The sequence below is a fragment of the Mchenga conophoros genome, linkage group LG14, assembly GCF_057382185.1.
Source record: "Mchenga conophoros isolate Kocher_MC1m ecotype Shallow Benthic linkage group LG14, M_conophoros_male_GT1.1, whole genome shotgun sequence".
NCBI lineage: Eukaryota > Metazoa > Chordata > Actinopteri > Cichliformes > Cichlidae > Mchenga > Mchenga conophoros.
The window spans coordinates 32,660,171-32,688,057 of record NC_140539.1 but is presented as its reverse complement, the minus strand read 5'-3'; the positions used below and the strand labels follow the sequence as shown (position 1 = coordinate 32,688,057).

The following is a 27,887-nucleotide window of genomic DNA, read 5'->3' as shown; positions in this document are numbered from 1 at the left end:
TTACTTATTAACCTTAAAAAGAGGCTCTCCCTTCTTGTGTATACTTGCTGTGATTTAATACTTAAATACAAAGTGCAACATATACAGTATAGACAATACTTCTCATCATTCACCACAATATGTTAACCAGCTAAGCTACAGTTACAGTTTTGAGGGATGACAATAAATAAATGTGCAGGAAGTGTAAGGTCAAAACAATGCACGTAAACCTTATAAAGGCATGCTTTCAGACAACCGTATCCAGCGCATGAGTTTCTGAAATACTGAATAGGAACAAAAATCATGTAAACAACAGAAGCAAGGCGATGCAGCAACCTTTTCTGACATTGGACATAAACTGTAAACAAAACCTCTTATTCTAGTGTCGGACAAACATTCGGTAAATGAGTACAAGGTCATGTCCACAGGACACAGGCATTCAGTGCAATCAGAGTACCTGATGGAGAGAGCCATCATTTCCACTTCCTTTCAAAACACCCACCAGCGATGAAGCTAAACATAATCAACTTGTATTAACAATAAATTTAACTCACCTAGAACCAAATCCCTATTTCAGCAGATTTCCATACTTTATGTCTGAGGGAATGGATAAAAGAAAGCCTGCTTTATTACAATGTATTAATGTCATAAAATCCCATTTCACTTAATTATTATGCGTTTCCTGACTGTGTTAGGCTCTTTAAAATAGTTTTTTACAGAACGCTTACATCCAAATAAAATTTCTAGAAATGTTATCTGGCAAAACAGACATTTGAGACAGGTGGTTATATGTAAACATGAAAAAAAATACAATACAAAAAAAGGCAGTTGCTTCCTTTTGATGACTCTTAATTCTCCTCAAGACCTGAGATTATTCTCTACAATGAGAAATGAGGTAACATTGCAATCAGACTCTCGTGCTTATTTTGATGGAAATGTAATCAGTTTGGGGTTTTTTGTCAATTGCGGTTAATTCTTTCTCTATAAAGATTTCTGTGGTGAAAACACACACAAACAATCAAAATAATAATAAACATCAACAGAGAAAACAGCAATAGTTTCAGCTAGCTGCCAGAGCCCTGACAGTATAATCTTAAAATGCAACAAAACAGATAAATGTTTTGCAACGTCTGCACCATTTATGGCTGATTCGGCAGCAATTAAGTCCAACCATATGACAGCTACAGTACTTAATGAACTGCTGTATTCAATGATTTCCTCTTTGGTGGTTTCTATGTAGTCTGCATGTTCACTTTGTAGGACATGTTTATAAACTGCTCAACAACAAAAAAAAGTGAACACTTGATCATCACAGCATAACACAAACTGAGCTAGACGTCAGGAATTAGACTGTCCAGTAAGGAAGCAAAACCAGCAGCACTGGAGAAGCATCAAGAAGATCCACCAAACACTGAATGATGCTGCATGTGGTGACCATACACTGCTGTCTTCTCTTATCCTTTCTTATTTTTCTGCAGTTTTGCTCTTTGCTTGTGTCACTGTCACTACTGGTAGCATGAGACTGTACCTGCACAAGTAGCCCAGCTCCTCCAGGATGGCACCAGAAGATGGGAAAAGAGGGGTCATATTAAGAGAGAACAGGGGCTAAAGCACGGGCATCAACCTAGCTGCAAAACCAGTATCTGCTCCTCAGTGCAAGGAAGAACAGGTGGAGCCAGAACCCCTCAAAATGACCTCCGGCAGTTTACTCATGTACATGTTTTTGAACATACTGTCACAAGACAGTCTCGATATGTCTTTTTGCAGGACCTGTGCAATTCTGCCTCCCCAGACCATCACTGACCTACTGCCAACCCAGTCATGCTGGATGATGTTACAGGCAGCAACGTTACCAATGGCATACTGGAGGTCATTTTCTAGGGCTTTGCTAGTAATCTGCACAAAGGCACAAAGGAGCAGATCTACGGCCTGTCCAGGTCTGCTCATACAACAGCCCATCACCCCTGGGGTCTTCTCCACACTCTTGGAGTAAAAAAATCATTCTGAAAGGATCAGGAATAAGCAAAGATGTATGTGAACACGTGTTAAACCTTTACCTTCTTGGAGATTTTCTTGTTGTTTCATTTGCACAAAGGCAGATTAAATTGATTAGTAATAATTTTTTTGCTTCCTAACCGGACAGACTACTATTCCTGAAGTTTAACTGACTTTGCTTCATACTGCGATGATCAAGTGTTAACCTTTTGAGCAGTCAATTATATTAATTCATCTGAAGGGTGTGAAGGGCATCAACTCACCTAGTGTGAAATGTATAACGCAATGTTTTACCTTTAATGAATCCTGTTCAAGTTAATAAGAAATTCCTTTTAAATCGCGATGCTCCACTGCCCTTCCGTGCCACTTCATCACACTGTAGGCAATCCTACAATATAGTTAATTATAACTGGAAGACAGATCATGCTTTAAAGAGAGCAATACATGTACAGATTTTACAAAGTATGGTCAGGAAAACTGTTGACTGTGTTGGCAGTTCAGAAGATACAAGTTGGGTTGTTGTTGTAGCCACACATTTCAGGTCAATGCTAATATGCAAGTTAAAGTAGCATGGATGATTGAGGTTAAACGGCTTGATATTCACTCATAAACTCCTACAATATTTCAGGATGAAAAGGATAATAAGCCCCAGAGAAGAATCTGAACATTGAGAGTAATACTGTTTTGTGATTTTACTCACAAAAAGAATTTTCCTTGTCCTGGTGGATGCTGCTGGTGGGAGAGAATGGATGGCAAAAGGCGCTTTTTGTGTTTGTTGTTGCACTTTTGATTATCATTATGTCTTGTACATCCATCATCCTGAGCGCTGGATGAGAAGATGGAGATGTAGGCGAAAACATGGAAATGAGGCACCGTGATTTTCATTCTGCTCTCCAATCAATCTACAATCTGTGGGAGTTTTTCAGTGCATCTGCTGTGTGTTGCGTTCGTGTGGAGTAGGAAAATCTGAGGGCAGAGAATTCCTTCTTTTAGTAACAGGTGTGATTAACAGTACAATTGGTTAGGTCAGTGGGGTTCAAACTTTAAATCACATAGGCAAGTGGATTTTCCCAACAAACAGACCTATTTGTGTTTATATAGTGTAACATCCATCCCTCTTCTGATTGAGAGAAACATTCACCCAAGAGGTTTAAAACAAATGAGGCCTTCTGATTCCAGCTAAAAGCTTTTGGTGACGAGAACTTCCAGAAGAGCATCACTGGTGATACGAGTGTGGACGGGCAGGAGAGCCTGGTCCAGAGGGTGGCCGATGGATAGGGGAGGAGCTGGGGGACATGCGAGGACTCAGCTCTCCGGTCTGTAGGCGCCACAGCAGCTCCTCATTGGTGCGACTAAGGCGCTTCTTCTCATTGCTCTCCTTCTCCACGTTCACTTGCAGATTAGCATTCTCTTCAGAGAGTTGCCTAAAGTGACAAGGAAAAGGTCACGTTGTGTGGTCACTTTTTTTTTTCTTACTGATTTTTGCACGTTAACTGTTAAAGTTCTTCACAACACAAGGAGAAAAAGACTGAACAAGTATGGCTTGTTTGGAACAACTGTCAGGAGAAAACCTTTTCTCTAAAAAAAAAGTATGGCAGCACAGTTCAACTTTGCAAAAATCCATCTGAACAAACTTTTCAAAAGTACTTCTGGAACAATGTCCTCTGGTCATAATGCACAGCACCATGTTTGATGAAAACCAAACACAGGATAACAGCATAGCATCAATGCCTCCTATCAAGTGTCAAAGACGGTGGTGGAGCGACGATATCTGCTTATTTTTCTAACCACATGACCCAGGCACCTTGCTATCATTGAGTTGACCGTGAGCTCCTCTTATACCATCTGTCTGACAGCCAAACAAGCTTTATCAAAATTGAGTCAGGCAACAGGACAATGATCCCAAGCACAGCAGCAAATCTGCAACAGAATGGCTGAAAAAGAAAAGAGTCAAGGTGTTCCAGTGTTGGGCCACTGCTTGATTCAGTGTTAACACAGAATCCAGTCAAGGAATGGCCCATCTAAATCACATCATTTAGGTGAATTATCCCTTTTCTGTTGCATCAGTTTACTGAGCTTCACCAGCATTCGTTTATGCTCTCTTAAAATAGGATCACCCAGTGTTAACACTGTGTGCTGTGATTATCTAAATGATGCAAGAGACTGATAATATTATGCACAAAACAATTATTCCAAGTTACCAGTGGTGGTTCTATAAAGTATTGAATTTCTGCATTCAGAATTATGGGTTTCATTATTGTAAATGTTTCTAAACATTAATTATGTGTAGAGTTTGCATGTTTTCTCCGTGTTCGCGTGGGTTCTCTCTGGGTGCTTCCTCCTACAGTCAGAAGACATGCAGTTAGTGGGGATAGGTTAATTGGAAACTAAATTGCCCATAGGTGTGAATGCTTGTCTGTGTCTATGTGTTAGCCCTGCGACAGACTGACGACCTGTCCAAGGTGTACCCTGCCTCTCGCCCTAACACCGCTGGGATAGGCTACAGTCCCCCTGCGACCTTGAAAAGGATAAGCGGATGAGAATGGATGGATGGATGGATTAACTGACCTCTATAAACAAAAATATTCTGTATAACATAGATGACGTATCCAGAAAACTGCAACACTTCTAAGACAAGAAAGCACCAAGCACAGTTACATCTCGTGGTTGGAACTTTAATCAGCACATGTATGGATTTTCTCTGACCTGGACACAGCGAGATTCTTGTCTATTTGTTCCTTCAGGTCCTCATTCTGCTGTTGTAACACTTGTAGTTTCTCCTCCAGGAACACATTCTTTGCAGCCTGCTCAAAAAACACAGGTAACACAGTACACCACACTAAAATACTTGTGGAACGAGTGAAACAGTGGTGCAGGCTAAATGATTTGGGTTTACAAAGGAAACATTAGCGCTAATGAAAGTAGATGGGAGGTAAATGGGAAGGCTGCAGTAACGATACACTTGACAACTAATGAAATCATTCATAAATCTCAGCAAGCTGCCATGAATCATACCAACTTAAAATAAGTTTTAATGCACTGGATATTTTGCAACATACTCCAGATGTTCTCTGGTAAAAACTTGAAACCTACTATTTTCTCCAGTTCTGAAATCTTCAGCTCCTGCTGATGGATTTGTTGATTTTTCATCTCCAGAACTTCTTTGAGGCTCTTCAGGTCCTCCTCAATGTGTTTATAGGGAGCCAAAGCATCCTTTTAAAAAGCATTAAAAAACACCACTAAGCTGTAAAACCAATCAACAAGTTTTATGCTGTTAATGTTGCTACTGTCACATCAGCAGTAAGCAGTGTATCGTGAAGCTCTTACCACGATCTGCTCATCTGTGCTTTTGCGGAGAGCTTCTTCAAATCGTTTTGCTCGATCTCTGAGACTACGGTTCTGAAATGTCAGTGTGTCCACCTGATCCTGATGACCATGGATATTAAACTGTTAGTGACTTAAACTATTAACTAGGTCATATTATGAATTTTTAAGGAGAACTGTTAACCTGCAGTGACAGTCTGATCTTTTCAAACTCTTCTTCCAAAGACTTCCTCTGTTGTTCATGGGCCATCTTCAAATCTGACACGAGAAACACACACTGTCATGTTTCTTGACCTGCAGTGATTCAGCGCAGGGTGGCAACAGGTTTTAAATGGGGTGCTTACTCTTCACAGTCCTGGCATGCTCCTCTTGCAGAGTGGCCAGTGTATCATTGTGAGCCGTCTCCATCTCCATCAAGGACGCCTCATGGTTCTGACTCATCTCCTCAAGCTGCAGGCAACAATTACAAAAATAACTCATCAGTGCTACCCGCTGTTCACATACATGCGTATATATGAACACCATGCAACACACTATTTTCTCCCATTTTTGTTTCTCTTTAATAAATGTTTCTGTTAATATTTTATAAATTTTAAAAAATTCATAGATAAAAATAACCGCTGCGATTTACTTTTGTCTTTTAGATAAACTCGTGTTTTTAGTTAAATTGCACTCTCACTTCTCATATGAGATTTAGATAAACATGGCAGTTCATATCCAGGCTGCCTAGCACAGACCTGCTCCTGCTGTTTGAAGTGTAGCTCTTCCAGCTCAGCTCGCTGCAGCGCCTGCAGACTATTCGTCTCATCCACGTGCTGTGCTTTCAGCCGCTCCTCCAGCGCTCCCAGCTCCTTCTGCTGTTGAGCCCGCAATCCCTGCAGCTCAGACTCAAAACGACGCTCCAGTTCCTCCTTCTCCTGCTGCAACTGCTCCCAGTGTGCAACACTGACAGCTGGAATAGAGACAGAATAGAAGAGACACAGACAAAAGAAAAAAACATCCTAAAAAGACAGGCAAGTCATTTCGACTCCACACAGTCTTGGTTTTTCTTTATTTTTTTCACTCTTCTGGTGTTATATGTAACAAGGGTAGTTTTAAAAGTAAGAAGGGTAAATCTATAAAATTCTTAATATATTTTTAATTGTATTACAAGTCTGTTCTAAAGTGTGACTTGAACTGTGTCAACATAGGAGTTTTTTTGTTGTTGTTGTTTTTTTACTTTATTGACCAGACACACACCTTAACGTTCAGTCTAAGACTAAATCTAGACTGCTGTCTGCAAAGTGAATTCCCATGGGCCATGTGGTCAAACACTCGGTAATACATCATGGGTTGCAAGCGATGAGTGACTCACTGCCTTCTCTCCTCCCTGTGGTGCCATAACTGTAACGCCGTATTCCACTTACCCACTTCATCACGGATTCTGGCAAGCTCCAGGGACAGTTCCCTCTCCTTCACAATGGCACTCTCACTCTGAAAAGACACACAGCGACATACATCTCTAGACAGTGCAAATGGATTTAGGTGTTTCTTGTCAGTGCAGCAGCAAAAATCAAGCATGTCATTCTAATAATGCAAGATCTTTGTCATAGATGCTAATGGTGGCTGTAAGAGAGCATGACAAACAATGCTAACAGGTCGGGTTTTTAAACCGGCTCCCACCAATTTCACTACAGTTTGTTATGCTGTGAAGCTCGGGTGAATCAAATGTGGATGTGTTAAAAATTTGCCCTTTTGGAAGATTTGTTTTTCTTTCAGCAAATGATGCAAGATAATTTACTCAACCGTTTCATGTAGATATTGCACTCAAGAACACAGAGTAACAGGACGCGTCAGTGCAGTGCTACTGGATATTAGGACTTCACCGATGTGATGTGTCGTGTGGAAAACAGCATTTAGGGATCTTAGATAATGACGTGCATATTTTTGCTACGTCTCAGAGTTGTAAAATAAATAAATAAATACAAATAAATAAAAAACAGTATGCATTTTACATTGTAACAAATCCATAACCAACTACTTCTATTTACTATCATTGGCTTAAAATATGCCACGACACATCAGACTAAAGACGAGAAATTTCACTGTCTAAAGTGGGGTGTCTGTTGCTCATACGTGGGTAGAGCAAAGACATAAGGAACTGTGATAACATTTTCTAAAATATATCTTCAATCATAAAAAAAAATATGGTTATTATTTTCTATATACATAGAACCAGAATGTCAGTATATTACATATTGAAAACAGTTCTCCTGAAACTAGCTTCTTTTATCAGGAAGGAGAAACTTCAGCCAGTGACAGGAGACTTTAGAACCTTATACTTTGTTTTGCTCAACAGCGTTTTGTACTTTGTTAAGCACAGTTTCTTGTATAGTGTTATGGTTTAAAATAAACACATTTCGTTATATAAAGATATACTTTTGTTGTTGTTTTTTTCAGAAATAAAATCAGAAAGTAATAACTATGTAACAAAGTAACAACTTTCCGTTTAAAGAAGAGTCTTAGTTTATATCAGGTCCCACTGAAGACAAAGTTAGAGAAGTAAGGCTGAGATGCTTTGGACATGTGCAGAAGAGGGATGGTGGCTATACTGGACAAAAGATGTTGACAATGGAGCTGCCAGGTAGCAGGAAAAGAGAAAGACCACAGAGAAGATTCATGGATGTAGTCAAGGAGGACACACAGAGGGTTGGTGTGACTGAAGACGATGCTAGGGATAGGATTAGAGGCAGATGATCCCTTAAAGGGAGCAGCCAAAAAAGAAAAAGAAAAATCTTATACTGTTCACCAATAGCTTGGAGAAATTAAAAATGCATCCCAAAAAAGAGCTTTGGTCTTAGGGGGATAAAGAACAAAAAAATGAAGTTAATGTATGAATTGATATGCAATGGTACAACAGCTCGTATGAAGGAAAAGTTAACATTAGGCTGATTTATTTATTTATTTTTACCAGGCCTTTCTTTCTCACATTTCTGCTTCTAATTAAGCTTTAACCTCCTAGGACCTGGCGTCCACATATGTGGACATCACATTTTGGGTTATTTAGACCAAAATACTCAATTTTGCTCTACAAGGGCCTAAAATCCACTTACGAGGACATTATACAGCTACTATTCTATAAAAAATTTAAAAGAATATCCTCATTTGTGGCTCTCATTTTTCTTACAAACAAAAATCAGGTAAAAAAAATAAATCTGGTAATTCTTTGTTTTTACATTCATCGGGCCCCAATATGCCCAAATATCAAAGAGAAATTAAAAACGCATGCTGTGGAAGAGTTCGGGTCTTAGGAGGTTAACGCTAAATAATTAAGCAAGTTATACCATACAGCACTTGCACAGGCTATGTGTGATACATGTGTTTTCTCTCCAGAATGTGAAATGACTGCAGAAGACTTTAAAAAAAGGAGGTTGGGGGGGGGGGGGGGGGACGACGACACAGGAGATACAATGAAAAGGAGAGAGGCAGGTGAAAAATGTATGAAACAGTAAACAGTATGCCACAGCAGTCATGATGTCACCCTCTAAGAGGTTTTACTGGGAACATGAAGTCATCAAGAAGTCTCTGCAGTGACCTCAGGAGGGTCAGCAGCTTTTTCATTTCATACGCTTTAGCTCCACCTCTGCTCCTACCCATCGATCCACGGTCCTGCCCACAAGACATCCAATTCAAATCTCTGGGGAGTTATGTGACATGCATTCTAATTTCCCCATATGATCTTCATATAATCCATCTTTAGGATGCCCATCACGATGGTTTTCTTTATCAGTTACACTGTTTTGCTATTTTTACAAACTCCTTTATTAATCATCAAATATAGAAAGTGACCATCATAATGAATCAAAACCCCTCAAAAAGTTCAGATATGAACAATATCCTGTTTCCACTCATATCGAAGAGGAAAAAAAGAACCAAGTTCTCAAATTAGAGAAGCCTAAGCAAATTGTCTATAGTTTTGTTTATTATTAATGTCTGTATTAATTAATTTTTTCAGTCTGTATTACTTTAATCTAATAAATCAACTTATTATTACAATAATTTCACTAGAGTACAAAATATTACTAAGTTAGTTGATCTAATTAGTGGTACCACAAACAGCTTTCAGTGTGCAGCTGTTTTTTTATTTAGACTTTGTCCCAAGCAGAAGAGTGCATAGTTAACACACAGGAAACTATAATATATATGTATGTATATATAATATATAATAACATATAATAAACCCAGTTAACCAGTAGGGATATAAAAAGGATGCAATGAAAACACCAAAAAAAGAAAAATCAGCATACAGCACAGTAGCAATGGCATTTTATATTGTATGTCCCTGCAAACTGTTATAAAATGAAAGAAGCATGCTCAGTGTGAAAGACAAGCCTGCTTTGACTCAGCATAATCATACACAGCTTTACATTGTCTATCAGGCTCTGTCTCTAGCAAACAAGTGAACATAATCATCATATAAATAGACCCCCCCAAACACTAAACACTTGCGAACAGCCACATATACATAGAGGAATCCTCGGTGCTCAAACAAGCTCGCTGCCTGCAGAAGACTGACTGACTTTACCGTTTGGTCGAGACAGAACAGACGGAAGAAATGGAGCCTACAGCAGCAGTGGCCCATACTAGGCTAGCAGATAGCAGCAGCATCCCTTAGCCGGCTCGGGAGGCAGCAGTGACAGATGCGAGTTCCAGAAAGAAACAGTAAGGGAGACAGAGGGGGAGGGAAAGAGAGGGGAGGAGAGATGGAAAGACCAAAGCCTCACCTCGTTTCCTGGTACGTGACCATCATTTATCCCTGCTGGAACAAAGACTGCTGGCCCCAGCCCAGCTCTGCCTGCCTTCCTCTTAAACCCCCACCAACACGCCCCGTATCACATTCACACGGATGGAAGGGAACAACACACACACACACACACACACACACACACACACACACACACACACAGTCTTTTGCATGTATGAGAAAAAAATTTAGCAAAAGAAGATGGGGAGGGAGATGATCAGTGAGTAGAGAATGATAAGCTCTGATGCTCAGCTGGAAGATCATATCTACAGACACTGATGTGCATAACAGAACAAACACACTTCATTAGAAACCAAAACACTGCTTTGAATAACAACTGTCCTGCAAAAATATCTATATGAACAAATACCTCATTAAAACAAAAACACTTCAAATCAGCTAGCTTAACCCAATATTAACCATCTAGAGATCTCTTCAATGCACTCATTACAACATAATTAAACCACATCAGCACATGTTGTCACGCATCCTAAAACAGAGTATGCACCCATGTGTGTAGATAGCTTGGAAATGCTTGGAAAGATCCACTGTTAAAATTTAGAGGGGATTCTGTCTTGCAATCAGTCTGACCAAAAGCAGAGGCAGGCCATACAGGCAGCTCTAATCTCATTAATCTTTGGTTGTAGAGCACCACCAGCGGGTGGGGCTGACAAATATATTAAATGCAAACAGAGGACTAGGAAAGGTTAAACCAAGTGCTGAATAGAGACTGAAAGAACAGAAAACACTCTGTCAGTCTCATCTGAGCAGCATACAGGAAAAGCAAGAGTGATTAAAAAGAATATTAAATATCAAATGTGTTTCGATTCCACCGAGTCACCCATCCAGCAGCAGCACCAGAAGAACAGACACAACAAGATACACCACACCCCCCTATCAAATGCATGTCAATATACTTGCATGTATACAAACTCACAACACATCCCAAAAGCATTCTCTTTCTTTATACTAGAAAAAAGCACCTTTGGAAATCCTCAGCATTTCACTACCAACTATCAAAAGAGGCTGCCTTTAGAGTCATTCAAAAGATGTCACAAGAGGGTTAAAGCAAGCGGCTCCCTTTGTGAACAAAGCAATCCTGACAACAAAAGACAGAAGCTACAGGTTTGTGCAAATGACTCCAACACAGTGTGTAATCGCATTCTGGAGCTCACTGCAACATTTGCATTGCAGTTTTTGACTGTAACCCTACAAAACACTGCCATTCAGTAACACAATGAATCTACAAACATATTGCAAAGGATGCAACTTTAATGAGGAACTTGTTCTGTGTCGCATTAAAGCAAACTTGCAGGGTGATTTTAAAAGAATAGTTTGAATGCTGCTACATATCAAGATATGTTACCGTTACAGACTCATGCAGCAACAAGCAAGCTCTCTTTTCATAACTCTCAACTAAAACTCCAACATTTTTATGCAAGAAAACATCAAATCCCTCAAATACATCAAATACTGGTTTAGCTTCAATTATTAATGCAGTAATTTTAATTTGCAAAGACAAAAAATATCTGCCTGTGTATTTTAGGTTGAGACCAAATGTTATTAGGATGGCGTAATATTTAATATTAAGGATATTGTTATACAGTGTAAAACTGCTAAATTTTATACAGACATTTGGACACATGTAGTTGGACATGGGTGATTTGTTGACAAATATTTTTATTTATGCTGCCTTTTGATAATGATGACGTTGTATATTTTCTCTTTTACCCCAGGAGGAGGCTTAACGAGAATGAAATAAAGTCACAGCATTACAATGGTAAATGGTAATGGTAAATGGCCTGTATTTATATAGCGCTTTACTAGTCCCTAAGGACCCCAAAGCGCTTTACATATCCAGTCATCCACCCATTCACTCACACATTGGTGATGGCAGCTACATTGTAGCCACAGCCACCCTGGGGCGCACTGACAGAGGCGAGGCTGCCGGACACTGGCGCCACCGGGCCCTCTGACCACCACCAGTAGGCAACGGGTGAAGTGTCTTGCCCAAGGACACAACGACCGAGACTGTCCAAGCCGGGGCTCGAACCGGCAACCTTCCGATTACAAGGCGAACTCCCAACTCTTGAACCACTATCGCCCACAATCACATGTGTCATACACACGTAGTCCTATTTTAGGATTAAGAGTGAAAGAATTGGAACACTGCACTCTTACTCGGCTTTCAAAGTCTGCGGTCGACCTTGCCGGGATTGCAGAACTCTGCTAAATCTTACCTTGTGACAGAAGTGCTGGGTAGTGATGCTGAAAACATCCAGGCACAGCGAGGCTTTCTTTAACTGAGCCTGCAGAGTCTGTAGCTGCAGGGCCTGCCGCTCACATCGCTCCCGCAGCTGCTGGATCTGAGCGCGATCCACCTCCTGTGCCTTTTCGGTCTGAATGGCTCCATGAACTGCTGTTGTCCGACCACGAACTGCAGATACGCAAAACAGGCAGAAGAATATAGTATGTTGATGTACTTTTCCTCAGACTTATTATAGAAATAGAAATATATAGACAAACAAAACAAACAAGTCAATTTATGTGGATGCTGCTGATGTAAAAGTGGATTATATGTGCAGTATGAAAACCCTTATCACCTGCACTGTTTGGCCTGTTTGGTCTCTGAGAAAAGCAGAAGTTGCTGATTTGTGCTGCTGTAATCTGAGCCAGCAGTACTGCTCCTGAAGGAGCCATCCTAGCATTAGAGCTACCGTGCTTTGTTGCTATGGCAACATCATGGTGCTATGGGTAAAGTCTGGGATGAAGTGCGGCGAGAGAGCAAGAGCGACACGGAATGAAAAAGTCACTGCAAATTTTAAAGATACAGTAGCAGCTGATGGTCCTGAACAAAAACCCCTTCTTTTTACCAGTTAGGAAAAAAACCAAAGAGACATCATGGTATGTTAAGCACATCATGGTACGTTAAGCACACCTTATGTGCCTATAGTTTGTGTTTAAATGTATGCGGTGTGACAGGGCTGACTCACCAGGGGATTGTGGCTTGGGAGAAACCACTGCAAGTCTTTTAGGGGAGGACTTTGGTGACAGCTCAGCCTCTGCATCCTTCTGTAAATCTCTCCTAGTCACTGTGTAACAAAAAAGGTGTTATTTTCTTTGTAATACACAGAATTAAAACATAAGACAGACATTTTTGTTGTTTGTTTTATCTCATAGGAAGTATTTGCCTAAATATTGGTTAACCTGTACTTCTGCTACACTACTTCTGTTTTTTTACTACAGACAAAACTTTGGCACAAAACAATAACATTATAAAATAACACCACTTTTTTATATTGAATAAAATATGATACACATGCGCAGACTGATCAAATGAAACCCTCAATATAAAGGGATTTTTTTTTGTAGAATATTGTTCATCCCTCCAACAGAGTTCCTGGGAAAAACAGATTTAATGCCTAGGCATGGAAACTGGTAGTAAAAACAAACAACAACTTTGTTCTGTTTTTTCCTTATAATTAATCAAATCAGTGAATAACTGAAAGCATAAAAAATGGCTGGAATAAAGACTCAGCGATCACTGTAGGACAGTGACCACTAGCTGGAGTTACTGCTTCACTTGTTGACACAGTTTCTGTTGTGGAAAGATGGGGCGACTGGTGGTTCACCCAGAAATACAAACTGTCGCCACAGGATGGCGCTGATGCTCCACATTCACTGCAAAGACGCCAACATGAGCACCACTGTGCATTAGCTAACAATAAAGACGCCCACAAGAGCAGAGGGGGAGTATAGGCTACTGTATGATACTGTATCCCTGCTGTGATGCAATGCTAGGCAACAGTTTGGAAACACAGCACATGAATAAGTAATCCTAAATACTATTTATCATTTTCTACTCATTTTAGTCCTAAATCAGAAGCTTGATAAGCAAACTGAGCTGAACAATGGACAATAAAAGCAAATGAATGAGTAAACACTCAATCGTAGTCATTATGCTCTCAACTACAATCATAATTAGCAACATTGCAAAAGAAAAATCATTGCTTGAGTACTAAAAAGCACAGCTGTGTTTATTGTTTCTAGCTCAACTTCTTGCCCATGTACAGGACTGTAGCTCAAATCGTCACATACAAACTGTTCTGTCTTCCTGCTTTTACTTAAAACTCCACAATAACTTTTAAAACTCAGACATTTCTCTAAGCAGCTGTGTGGGAATAGGTGGGGCTTATACTGAGGAATGAAATCAAACACACATACACAAATTGAGCACAATCGTTTGGTTCCTCTGGCTTTGTGCAAGAGTGCTGTACCTAGTGGGGAGCAGTGCCGTGGTGGCAGATTGCGCCGCTGGAGGCTGGGGGCATTAGGAGGGTGAGGGCAGCTCTGAGCAGGGGAGGCTTCTCTGGTTGGTGCTGTGGCTTTATGTTGAGGTGTGTCATCGCTGCCACTGCTGGGATCTACATCAGAAAAGAAAAACATGCTCAGGGACTGTGGCAAAAATCACACAATGTTGCTATTTATATATGTACGAAATATGTTTTTATTTAAAAGCTGCAATTTTCTCACCTCCCGAATGTGATTAAGCCTATGTAAGGCAGTCAGTGTGCTCGCTCTAGCGCTGACTCTTAATATATGGGCCATTTCCTAAGAATATCAGTGAGTGAGTCTCACCTGACCGCCACAGGATTAGTGAATTTTATTTTGTAGATTTTGTAGACAATTTCCTCATATTTAAGTAATGCATGCAAAAATTTCCCTTCATTCTATGAAAATTTCAAGCTGTTTGAAATTTGGTGCTCTTCAGGTCGCCATATTTTTCCAGCATTTTCTGAACCCTCTTACTAAAATAAACTTTAAACACTGCTACCACACAAATTCTTTTCTACTTTTTTACCTATTTTTCTCCCTATAACTTTGAGCATTACTCAGTGGGTTATATCACAGTTTTAAAAAGAAAATTCAACCCAATATAATGTCTACTATATTGTAATAAAACCAAGCAAGTCAGCATGGACAAAACAAGTTATAGCATTTAAAAGGTTGTCTTTACCTGTATTTTAATAACTTCTAGTTGTGCTAAGAATTATGTTGCATATCTAATGACGAAAAAGAAAGAAAAACATTCGATTCTGAGGAAATGGCCAAGATAGCTATCAAATATTTCACCTTGGCCAACGTAGATATTTTGACGTTGACTACAAAAACTGAATTATTCACGTTTTGCAGGTATGACATATCTTTGTGGCTAATTTATGACTGCCAGCTTTTTGTTTCACTCCATGTCTCAGTGGATTACGGTACAGACACATGTACAATTTTGGGAAATACCTGACTATGCAAACTAATAGGCATAGAGCCAGCCATGGCCTATAGTAAACGATGTTCTTGTTTCTTAACACAAAAGATTTGATTTGGTTTAGTAATACTGAGGGAATTGTCAGCGCCATTTGAAAATGAAAAACTGTGGAATGATGGCATTAAAGCTTTTAACTGTCAATTTCATGCACGTTTCAGATCATTACACTCTTTCCTAATGGAGTTTTGGTTCTTTTTTGCTTTGCTTTGTTTTTTCTGGTAAATTGCACACTCTCATCAAGATTCGCAAAAAACAGGGTGCTGTAAACATAGTAATTATTCATAAGAGCTGCTGTTATGCCTCTAGCTTTTATGGAAATGAAAGGCTGAGGAACAGTGCAGCTGAAACATCCTCCAAATAATCACAATGAAATTATGATAGTTTTTACATATTTTTGCATGCTGTATACTGTATGCATTTCTCAGATATAAACCTTTAACTTTATAATAGTCAAAAAAATTCCATCAGTGCATAAATGATGGAATTTACTTCGTCGTTATAAGTGAAGAGTCAAACCAGAGAGCTCTAATTACTAATCATAAAATATTCAGCAGCTCAGTCAATGGTAGTGCTGACACAAACTCTAACTATTGGTAATATAACACTTTTGAAGAGGAAAGGATAGCGTTGTGCCCTTGAATTAAAATACTATCACTCTGATCTAATAATGTCAAATTGTGACCCAAGGAGGCTGCAGACATTCAAAAAACGTTAAGCTGTTGTGATACATACGTGTGTGTGTGTGTGTGTGTGTGTGTGTGTGTGTGTGTGTATATATATATATATATATATATATATATATATATATATATATATATATAAGCACATTTTATTGATACAAAGGACAGTATAGCATAAAAACAGATTAAAGGAGAACATTAAATCACTTTTGATGTAAAAATGCCAAGGCTCTGTGCAACACATCTAGTGATGCTTTCCAAAGCAGCAGCATGAATACACCAGGGAGAGTCAGCAGATTTTTTTCCTTTCTTTTTTTTTTTTCCTTTTCCCAAAGGTGACCTACTGAAATGGAGATGAAGCCAAGAAAGGGATTGGCTAAAGGAGACGGCCGAAGGCTGACTCACACTGCTAAATGCTTGTTTCTAGCGTGCATGTACAATACAAATCCACCCCCTGTAGTAAGAATCCTCTGATCAGCACCAATGAGGACTCTGCTTGTGACTAACTCGCAAGCAGCGAGAATAGACAAGCTAATAACATTCAGAACAAATGTGCCTCTGGGCCATGTGGCAGTGATGAAGAACTGGTGACAGAAAAATGAGAAGAAAGGACTGCGTTACTTTACAGTCAGCATACTGTGTAATACGTTCCTCCTGATTGAACTACACCAGTGAATTAATTATTTCACCAGACCTGAGCATCATGATGACAAGGAGCTGCTTGTTCCTGCTTGTAGCTGCATTTGGGGCTTATGGTTATAGCGTGGTGCAGTCTGAGCCAACAGCCTAAAGGGAAACACTGCGGTGCAAGCAGACAGTTGTGTATGCCATCTGAGCTGCTTCCAAGTATTTTACAATCTGGCAGATACTGAATTTGTTAAAATGTACACAAATCTGCTTCAGTTTACATATCTAAAAAGATTACAGAGCCACTGGCAGTCAAGTTGGGCATCCTCATATTAATGTTGAGTAGAACTGTTGTTGTTTTCTTGAGAATCAGTGGTACTGTATACACCAACTAATTAAGAGTACTATTGCTATTTCTAAGGACAGCCAGGATTCAGCTGTCAAAGACTGGAATAAATGTAGTGATGTTTAAGCAAAGGACAACATTAACCTGTAATTATGACAATGAGCATCATTGTCATAATTACATACATAGATAAAAATGAATAAAAATTAATGACCTTACCAGAGTGCGAAATCTTATTTACTTCTGATGTCTATCAGTTTAAATTAAATTTGCCAGAGAAGTTTGCAAGCTTGTCTTAAAGAGCCGCTTTCTCTGATATTCTTTATATTTTCTGTTACTGTTACTATTATTTTTACCATGACTGGTCTGTAGCTGTTGCTTTGTTTATGTGTTTCTTTTCAGTGTTTCAGGTTTCTGGGGTAGCCTTTATGAAACTGGGTGCTATTGGTTCCAGCTTCTCCAGAGGCGGTTTATATTGTAAGGTAAAGACCCTACATCAGGGGTGCCCAACTTCAGGCTTCAAGGGCCGGTGTACTGCATGCTTTAGATCTCACCCTGGGTCAGCACACCTGAATCAAATGATTAGTTCATTACTAGGCCTCTGGAGAACTTCAAGACACGTTGAGGAGGCAATTTAACAATTTAAATCAGCTGTGTTGGATTGAGGACACATCTAAAACCTGCAGGACACCGGCCCTTGAGGCCTGGAGTTGGACACCCCTGCCCTACATTATTACAAAGAAAATAAAATCATTGTATTTAAAATATAAGAATCATTACTTATCACTACTTTTAGTGAATCACTTTCAGTGGCTGCTATTGCATTATTTGCTTTGGTTTTACACCCAGACCATAACCATATATCTAAACATTTTCCAAACAATGGTCAGTTTGTGTCACGTCTCTGAATCAGCAGACAACACACATGGCCTGCTCATATTTAGCAAAACCGTTTTTGGTAATAAAACAATGTCTTGTTAACCGACACTTTCTTTCCTGACACTTTGCTGACATCTCGTTCACACACAGAGATAATTGCATTGCCAGGTGAATTTTGCTGTCATTCCTTTATGCAGATGAAGACTGGGGAATATTTCAGTGATGGTACTGAAATATGCATTGGGAATTCTGCAGTATGCAGGCTGAGCACAGGCAGCAGAGGGAGAGAGAGTAACTTTCTTCCTAAAGAAATCCTTTCTTCTCTGAGGCTCTGTGCTGCAGCGGCTTAGAAATGCAGAATTCTGACAAATGATTGAAAATGAAACAAAATGAGCAGCTGTTACTATAGTAACTGAGGATAGACCAGCCACACCTGCTGGTGAACTAATAAGGAGATGCAGATGTAGTAAAACATTGGTGTGGGGTAACCTTTTATTTAGGCAGAGTAGCAGTAAAAACAGTATTAGTCTAATTCATAAAAAAAATGAGTTGAGTGGACATAACTCACACTGAGAACCTCGGCCTGGGTCACTGTGGGTGCTTTCATTAGACTGGTTGCTGGATACAGATGAGACACTGGAGCTCCGGACAAATCCTAGAGAAGCCAGACGGGCAGCTGGAAGGGCAGAGAAGCCTGGAGGACGAAGGCCAGACTGGCCTGATTTGAGCAGGAGGCTTTTTGGGGTGGTTTCTGGACCTGCCCTCCTGGGCTCTCCTAAAGGTAGAAAAACAAGTAAAAAAACAAGAAAAAAAAACTTTAAAAACCTGATTTAGTTTATACTGAAATAAAATGAATAAATAAAAGAGGAAGATTACATATATATAGATATATAAACATTATTCAATGACTAAATTCCACATAAATAAGAAAGCAGCATATGTGCAACCAGCCAAGAGTATCATTTATAATGTAAGAAGGCAAAATTATGCAGTGCGAGCTGGTAGCATGTGCAAGTTACACTAACTTCAAATGCTTTGCACTTCAAAGAGTTGAGGTGCCAAAAGCCAAGGCTCATCCATAAGCATGACAGGAAAAAAATTAGGTGAATCATTCAGCAAGCCCAAGAAGCTTGTTGAATAAATAACTCTACAGCTCAACATCTACGGGATGGGAGAGTGTGGAGAATACTGAAGTAGGTAGAGAGAGATGAGAGAAATCTGTTGAAATGATTTCTCAAGATTTGACCTAATCATCTAACCACACAGGGTTTTTTAACGTAAGCATACACAAATACATCTTGTGTTAAACTTTTAAACATTCCCAAAACAACCTTTGAAAATGCAGCTGTCTCTGATACTAAAAATGCAACTAACATTTCAGTTCACTTTTGAGTCAATTTGCCAAAACGTTACAATCTCACCTGCCAGATCTTGTTGGCCTGGAGTGGACACTTTGGCAGCCAGATATTGTGAGGGACCTGACCTTTGACCTGCCTGCTGAACTCTTGGCTTGGCTGCGGGCTGCCTGGTGACTGCACCTAGCCCAAGCTGAGGCCTCAGGGTTCTTGGCGAGCGGTAGACACTACCTCCTTCAGGGGAAACATGCTGCTGAAGGACATCACCAACAAAACCAGTTACTATAACATCATTCACATTCTAGACTGATGGACAGCAAGGTATCATGTGATAGGTTTGATTCATGTATTATTAAGTTAGGCACTTTGGTTTTGTGTGATAATACATCTAATCTATTACCACTCTGTTACTGTTTGTGGTGCAATGTGAGCCAGTACGTGACCAAAATAATCTAAAACACAGCATGTGCAGTGCAGCTGAAACGGACCAATCTGCATGAACAATTAAAGGGTTAAAAATGCTTTCAGGTTGAGCCACCATCATGCTAAATTGGAATACTTGTACCACACCATAAGCTGAGTTGTGTGAACATATCAAAACAAAAGTCCGCTTCTCACCTCTTGAAGATATTTCTCTGATGCCTCCTGGAAGTTGTCTGACTTTCCACTCCTTTGAGGGATACTGCTGCTTGGAGGTTTTACTCCAGTCACAGCGACACCTGGAGGATAGTATGCTGTCTTCTGCATCTCCTGTCGATATTTGTCAAATAGCAGGTTTGAGGAACAGAGCACTGGTGTGGATTTAGTTTGAGAAGCAACCTTTGGATCTTTGAGAGCTGGTGGGTTGGAGTAAGAGGGTAATCTTGATGTGTGTGTGGAGGCTTCATTTAGTGCATCGGTGAGTGGTGGTTTTGCTTGAGTATTCTTTCGAACATACGTGATGATTTTTGGCCGCACGTTTTTGGGCTTCTGAGGGGGCGAAGATCTCCTGGGTTCGGACTCCTTCTGTTGAGGCATGATAGGTTTGGGGATTCCACTGCTCAAACTCGTCTTAGCATGTGGCTTGATAGTTTGACTTATTCCTCTTTGAGAGGAGTCACTGTGCTCCAGGCTCGGTGCCCTGATGCCCTGGACCTTAGCTGGAGAACCACTAGGTCGTCTCTTAGGTGACGAAGAGGAGGTGGTTTTAGGGGATGTAGGAGTTGCTGGTCGACTGGGGCTTCCCCATGGCTTCCTCCTTTCCAGACTTGAAGAGCTGGGAGTGGTGGTGTTCTCAAAGGAGCCCTGCTTTTTTAAGGTGTTATCAAAAGAGAGCTGCTTCTTTAAAGCATTCTCAAATGAAGGCTGCTTTTTCAGACTCTTATCAAAAGAGCTTTGTTTCTTCAGTGTGTTATCAAATGAGTCTTGTTTCTTTATGGCTTTAGGTTCAACACATGACTGAGTCCCCTTTGTACCTGTTCTGAGAGCCCTGTAGTTCACATCAGGGGTTTCATCCGCTTGTGTGCTTTTATCTATTTTAGCGTTGCTTTCTTTTTGACATTTTGTCGGAGAGGTTAAAGCCTTGTGCTCAGTACAATTTACCTCCAAAACACTACCCTTTGCTTTATTTCTATGGTTATTATTTGTCCCGGGTTTGCCACTGACATCATGTGCCTGTGATACAGCATCATCTGACTGAACTGCTGAATTCAAATTCATATCTACATCTTTCTGGGTTATTGTGCTTTTTCTAGCAAAAAGAGAAGAATCATCAACTATTTGAGAGGCCTTGCCTCTCTCAGAGATAGTGGTGCAAATCTGGGAAGTTAGGTCCTCTGAGATGGTTGAATGAGGACCAGAGGCAATATGCCAGGAGTCTGTCATCTGGTTCTTGCCAACAGTGTCCATGGCAGTGGCCATGCTTGAAATGGTGGACAGACAGGATACAAAGACATCAGTTTCAGAGCTTAAGTCAGTCTTGGAAGCTTCTCTGCTCTCAGAGACATGAGAGCCATTGGATTCTTGCTCACTGGCACCGTTCAGAATTGACTTCCTTTCTTCCCTGCCCTTATAATCTATCGCCTCTTCTGCTGTGGATTTTCTGCATGATGACGGCTGTTCTTGAAGCTCCTTCCGCTCTGCAAGCCCAACAAAGTCCTCTTCCTCCTCAACAAGATAAGCCTCCAACTCCTGACACTCTAACATCTCAAATTCAGCCAGCTCAGGGTCATCACACTGAGAGTCTGTGCCCCAGATGATGACTTTGTCTTGCTCTGCTGTTTCAGTTATCAATCCTGACAGACAGCCAGTATCCCCAGTTCTCCCACCATCTTCTGTCCGAATGTCATTGGCATTGGCGTCGCCATCAGCCAGCATGCCACCCTGCTGGTTGTTATTCCTTAACTCCCCCACACCAAAGGGCTCTTCTCGCTCACACATTATGAAATCAGCTCTGAGTTTGTGGCAGCCTCAAGAGCACTTAAAATAAATCATCATCATCGTCAAGCATCAAAAAGTCTGTCTGCCCATCAAGCTGTCCTACTGGCAGAGCAGGAGCCTATTTTCAGTATGTCAGAAATATGAATGTTGAATGTCATGTCTAATTTGGAGCATGGGTCTTCATAACATCTGAGGTCCTTATCCTGCATAAAAACAGCAGATCACAAGTAAAGAAAATATATTGAAGATGACTTAAAAACAATATTCAACAGGTATATTTAAAAAACTGTGCCATCTTATAATAATTTAAATCTTTCAGTCTGTTTCATCATAAAACCATGAAATAAAGTGAGTTTTTTTGTGGGGGCAGTGAAAGATGTGTAGATGCGCCGAAGGCAATGTAGGCTAGACCAGCAGGAGAAATCACAGTTAACCTCTTACAAACACAGCAACGAGTGATTTAGCCAGCATAAACAATATTAATGTATAATTTTTTTCTGGCCTCTTTTTTCTTTTTTTACACTTCTTTGTAGCTCAAAAAACCTTAATGGGTGTTTCTGTATATGAAACAGCTGAGGTCATATGATAACTTATTGGTTACTGTAGTGGCAAATTTCTGTCCCAAGCTTCGAAAAAATAATTCTTCCACTTCTTAATGTGAGCTGTTCAGATTTATTTCTGACTCGTACATACAAATGTTTCTCTATAGATTGGCTCTAACAGTTACAGCTTTTGTAAGAAAATCCTCAGGCCCCGTGTGGGATAAACTCAGGCCTGTTGGGCTCCCAGGATTGCAAAAACCTACAGTGGTGAAAACCATGAATCTTTTCTGCATTTATTCCTAAATGTTAAACATGCCAAACATCTTGTTTATTTTGTTTCTGACTGAAATGTTGTCAAGGGCCCAGAATTTTTTGCAGCACTCCTGTGAAGAGCAGTATTCACAAATCTGACTCTTAAAAAAATGACATTAGTGAATTAGCTGGCAACCGGTCTCTCTCTAGCTTTAGGAATGTGAGTGAATTCAGCAGACAAGATATTATGCTGCTTGGAATATATGTTACAGGTGGGAACAACTTTGTGGTTAAACAAGATCTACAGAGAAGAAGGTACAAACAGAAAATATTAGCCTAAAAAAATTACTTGTATTGAATTATATAATTCCCTGATCTAACTAGAGACTGCTAAGTTTAAAATACAATTAGGGACAAGGGAAAAAAGGAATGACTATCTTCCAGCCACAGTGAACTATCCGGGGGGAAAAATAACAACCAGACAAGCTTAAGTACACTGACAAAAAAAAGCTAATTCTGCCTTTGGAGGGAAAATACAATGACACTGTCTCTTGTTTATGGACACTATCATTATTGTTCTGTCTTTATGACAGTCAGATGCAAACCAGCATGACAGTGACGGTGTTACATTTGACCTTCATAATGGAATTGTTTTCTTATATTTTATATTTCTGATTATCCATGTGCCTTGAGTTACTGAGATTGTCTTTTGTGAATACTTTTGAGATACTTGCATTAAAAAATACACATTATTTCTGTTATCCCTTTTCTGCACCATCTATTGCTTGCAACAACAAAAAAACAAAAACAAAAAACATCCAAGAACCTCTTTTTTGTCCAATCAGCTGAGTGACTGTGGACTTTTAACCTCCACAACTTTTACAGTGTTTATGATGGGCCACCTCTAAACTGCCAAGTACTACTGAGGCTTTTACAAGTTCTCATGACCCAACTGTCTGCTTCTGCACTTCTAAAATCATTTAATAGGCTGCTTGATGTATGATTTTATTTAAGGCTGACAAAAATAGACAAATAAATAAATACAATATTTCAGCCTTCATGATATTTAACCCTTTCCTTCATTAAGGGAGATCTATATGTAAACTTTGTATTTCGAAGAGCTTTAAACTGTCAACATGAATTTTAAGTTTGTTGATATGTTACCAAAATCTGGAAGTTCCGCAAAATCTGCTTCCCTCATCTCCCATCATTCAGCTGGCTGCCCTGCCACCTGCATGCTCAGATTAAGAGCTATGCCACTTCCTTTAATTGCCCTGCAATTTTAGTCAGCCAGCAGGTACCATAATTGCTCAGAGAGTTTCTACTAATCCAATATGAGAAATGTGAATGAAATGTCCTGTGTGGACCCTTTGGAAAGGACAGAGAGCACTGACAGGCCCTTTGATCTTAAGCAGCAACTCTTTTTTTGCAGAGAAATTGCACATGCTGTTATCACCTCATCATGCCTTTCCCATTATCAAGTTGTGGTTGACAACTTCCTCTAGCACAAAAAATTAAATTCTAAGAAAATTTCCAATTAAACTAAAGAAAAAAAAAACCTACTAGGAAGAAAACTGACTGCCTGCTGCTCCATCTCAGGCATTTGCTCTGCATTTGTGTCCTAATAAATTCACTTACGCAGCAGGAAATAGCATGTCATTTCCCTTCTAAGAAAACAAAACTGTGCTGTTGCCTGTTATTAGAGTTTGATGTATGCTTAGAACAAGTCAACTTTTGTAAACTTGACAAGAAAAGCAGAGAGGGTCTACAGACAGAAGTGCCCGTTTGCAACATAAGCTAAAACATCGCACTAAATGATGCCTCTGCACAACAGAGACAGCACACCTGCATCTACTGCAGTGCTTACTGTTAAACCACACTGAGACACAAAATCTCTCAGTGCAGGCAGACAAAACACTGGTGCTACTAACAAATGTTTTTCCTTTTCGAATATTTCCAGACAAGTGCTATAAAATATTGTTTTTAAGAGAAAGGCTCAACCTGCTAACACAACTGTTTCTGCTGCAGCCATCATCCTTAAATTGATTTCCAGCTCTAAATCGGTTAAGTGCAGACCTCAGCATGGACACTATGGTACAGTTATCTGCACAGCAGTGACATGATGGATATGGTGCATTTGTTGAGTTTTATATAACTGCATTTGTTAATATTTGATCTAGAAAGTAGTGAAATATCATAGATCAAAGTTATGTTGGGAGTGATAACTTGTGTAAATGGAAATTTTAGGTGTAAAGAATCATAAATGGCATTTATAAAAAGAAGGGAGAAATGGGCCTTCATCCTCTAGCCAGACCTGGGAGTGGAGTTTAACAGCCCACAAAAAACACATTTAAGTGTTACCCAGTGGACCACTACCAGGTATGGGTTTGGGGTCAACTGCACATTACCTTTACCTGCTACCGAGCTTAGAGACCCGTTTCTGGATTCTGCTTGGGGAACAGGACAGTCACCTGGCTAGGGACATTAAATCTGGGTAGGCCGTGTTCAAGGCCTTGCAGTTAAAGGTTCAACAACCTAAGAACTTGCTGTTAAGATATAAGTACAAAAGGAGGGCATCATGTGGAAGAAGGAGGCCTTTCAGGATTACCTGATCCAGGGGTGCATTAAAAACAGACAGATATTGGGAGAGGAGACCGGCTGTTGCTTTGGCATTTGCTAAAGCAAAAAATTTAGGAGAAGTTCAGGAAGGCTACAGAGTTAGACTTTCAATTCTTCGTTTTACGTCAAGTTTACACATGTTTGTATAGAATTATAGAGTTAGAGAAGGTATTCAAATGTGTTTGGAGAACCCTGTTGTCTTTTGCAGCAGTGCAGACTATAAGGTTTGTATCTATGAGCCATCCAATTCTTTTATAAGTAAAGCAATAGCTGTGACTGTATTCAAAACACAAGGCCCAACATCGTTTTAGCAAGGGTTAGACGCTGTCAAGTTTGCTTCTTGTCTTCATTCCTGTTTTTGATATTTATGGACCAGCACTGAAAATGCAGCCAGTGTGAGGAGGGAGTTGGGAATGGGAACAACAGTAATGTGTCAGTAAGTATTTCAGGATGTTGTTAACAAGTGATGGCAAACTGGAGCTGGAAATGGACAAACTGATTGGTGAGGCTTATGCACGATCCCCCAGAAAGAAAAGGAAATGGAGAGACAAGTGTGTGCTGCAACTGTGACCTGACTTTGGTAAGTGAAAGTAAAAGGAATGGTTGGATTTACAAGAAACACCAGAATCCTTTAGAGCTCAAGTTTGCTTTGTTCAGGTCATTTGAAAATGATTAGATCCAGTTACAAGAGATGTACTGTAAAATCTTCTGATTTCATACATGAACTAACTTTCTTCTTTATGTCTCTCATTCAGCTTCATTCTATTCACAAGTTTTCTGGGTTTGAAGGACATTTGCCACTTCCTTCCTGTTCCGTTTCCTGGTATCACTTATAGTACTATTCAACACTCGGGCAGTCAGTCAGACATCATAACAGTACAAGAGAGAACAGGGAAATTTATAGTTGTAGCACTAAAATGCTTCCCCCATCTCCCATCATTCAGCTGGCTGCCCTGCCACCTGCCTGCTCATATTCAGGCAACACCTTTGCCAAGGCCACTGAGAAAATCTGTGCATCCAAGCCTCGCAGGAGTACTTATGTGAAGATGTGCCCGCACAGCTTGTTTTGCTCTGTGAAATAGAAGCTGTGTCAGCTTCTGTTTTGTGTCAGCTGTCTAATGCAGCTGCTTGCCGGTCCTCACAGATGTGGGCCTTCATTTGTTTACCAAGCCTCACTTGATGCTTAATCTAGATCCCTCATGAAAAATTGAAGATGAGTGAAAATGGAGGCAGCAGTCTCCCTCTCAATTTAATGCTTCAGTGCCCCTGACTTCTTTGTGCAACCACCTAAAGCTCACATAAGATTTGCTTTTTCACACACATGGCAAAGGTTTGCCTTGAAAAACTACAAATGAATGCTTCACAGGCAGCAAAAACCCACAAAATTCTATCATTTGGAAGCAAATTCAAATGCTTCTTACATAAATGAACAAATATGTAGTAACAGCACCTTTTGTGTTCAGTTTATAGAATCTCCAGGCTTCCGGTAAGACAATCGAGGCCTTACTGGCTGTGCATGCTGCCCACTGGCCCTCAGCATTTTATGGTCACATCTTACATAATCCAGTACAACTCAGGCCTTTTCAATAAATGTCACCACTCAAGCCACACCAACAGAAATCTGTCACTTCACTACTAATGCACATTCATGCTGCTCTGAGTACCTTGTTCCTCACACTAGGAAACTATTTTTGTTCAAAGGGAAAAATACAGAAAGAGGAAGGACCGGCTTTGCTGATTTTAGAAAAGACAAAAAACATAGGATGTGGTTGACACAATAAATAAAACATGGTGTGACTCCACATACACATTTTGAGGTGAGAGCAATTGTACTGAGGTTACCTTTTCAAAGCTTGGTATGCAAACGCTATATTAGAATCTGCACTCCTGGAAACGATTAGGAAATGACTTGAAAACAACCTTATTAGAAACACAACAGGATCATCCGCAGTCTCGAGTAGATGCAGCAGGGTCAATAAATGCAGTTATCACTGCCGCTGTTCGGAGATTGAGAGGGAGACAGCAAACGCCTTCTGTTCCCCTTGTGAAATGAAATTTCTTACCGGTTTAATTCAGGTGAATCTGGAGAAGAGCCCGTCAGCGAAGAGCTGATGAAGAATGATTGAGACATCCAGTTTAAGCCGAGATGAAGAGGGTACAGTCTGCATCATCGCTGGAAAACAGGGAGGAGAGGAGACGAGAGGAGATTGAACAAAATGGACTCGGGTCGCCCCCTGCAGGTGAAGACAGGACATTTCTTCCCCACTACAGAGCGACACGCAGTACATGCGTGAATGAGAGCGGGGCAGATGGGAAGGTGAAGATGTAAGGAGTAAAGGAAGTGGAGATGGAGGAGTTTAAAAAGCTGGGGTCAATGATCCAAAGCAACAGTGAGTGCACATGAGAAGAGGAACAAGTGAGTGCAGGATACGATCACAGGATATCTGCACGAGTGAAAGGGAAGGTTTACAAGGTGCTGAGTCCTGCCGTGATCTTTGGTTTGGAGAAAGTGGCACTGACACAAAGACGGGGTGGAGACGGAGGTGGCAGATTTTCACTGAGAGTGACCACGAGGTGCAATTTCAGAAATTAATATGTCAGAGGGACCGCTCAGGTCGAGCAGTTTGGAGACAAAGTTAGAAGGCAAAATGGTTCGGCATGTGCAGGAGAGAGAGTGGATCAACTGAAAGGATGTTGACATGGAGCTGCCACATGAAAAGGAGGAGGACATTGCAAAGGGTTCATGACAGAGGAAGGTGGAGACA

General features: G+C 40.3%; 1 protein-coding gene across 3 annotated transcripts; it reads right to left on the bottom strand.

Annotated features, from left to right (window-relative positions):
• Positions 1 to 31: 31 nt before the first annotated feature.
• Positions 32 to 27,317, bottom strand: mtus2b (microtubule associated tumor suppressor candidate 2b). 3 transcript variants are annotated; one of them, XM_085243999.1, is made up of 15 exons: positions 27,186 to 27,317; positions 19,910 to 21,912; positions 19,358 to 19,544; positions 18,505 to 18,711; positions 14,359 to 14,505; positions 13,075 to 13,173; positions 12,322 to 12,518; positions 6,705 to 6,771; positions 6,036 to 6,250; positions 5,643 to 5,748; positions 5,483 to 5,556; positions 5,302 to 5,400; positions 5,068 to 5,187; positions 4,681 to 4,781; positions 32 to 3,398 (listed from the first exon to the last, which is right to left on the bottom strand). In XM_085243999.1, exons 2-15 carry the CDS (start codon positions 21,707 to 21,709, stop codon positions 3,191 to 3,193), a joined length of 3,627 nt encoding a protein of 1,208 aa, XP_085100125.1. In that variant the 5' UTR covers positions 21,710 to 21,912; positions 27,186 to 27,317; the 3' UTR covers positions 32 to 3,190. The 3 variants fall into 3 exon arrangements, with proteins under 3 accessions (XP_085100125.1, XP_085100126.1, XP_085100127.1); XM_085244000.1 differs by having other exon boundaries at positions 4,681 to 4,778; XM_085244001.1 differs by having other exon boundaries at positions 19,358 to 19,541.
• Positions 27,318 to 27,887: the final 570 nt, after the last annotated feature.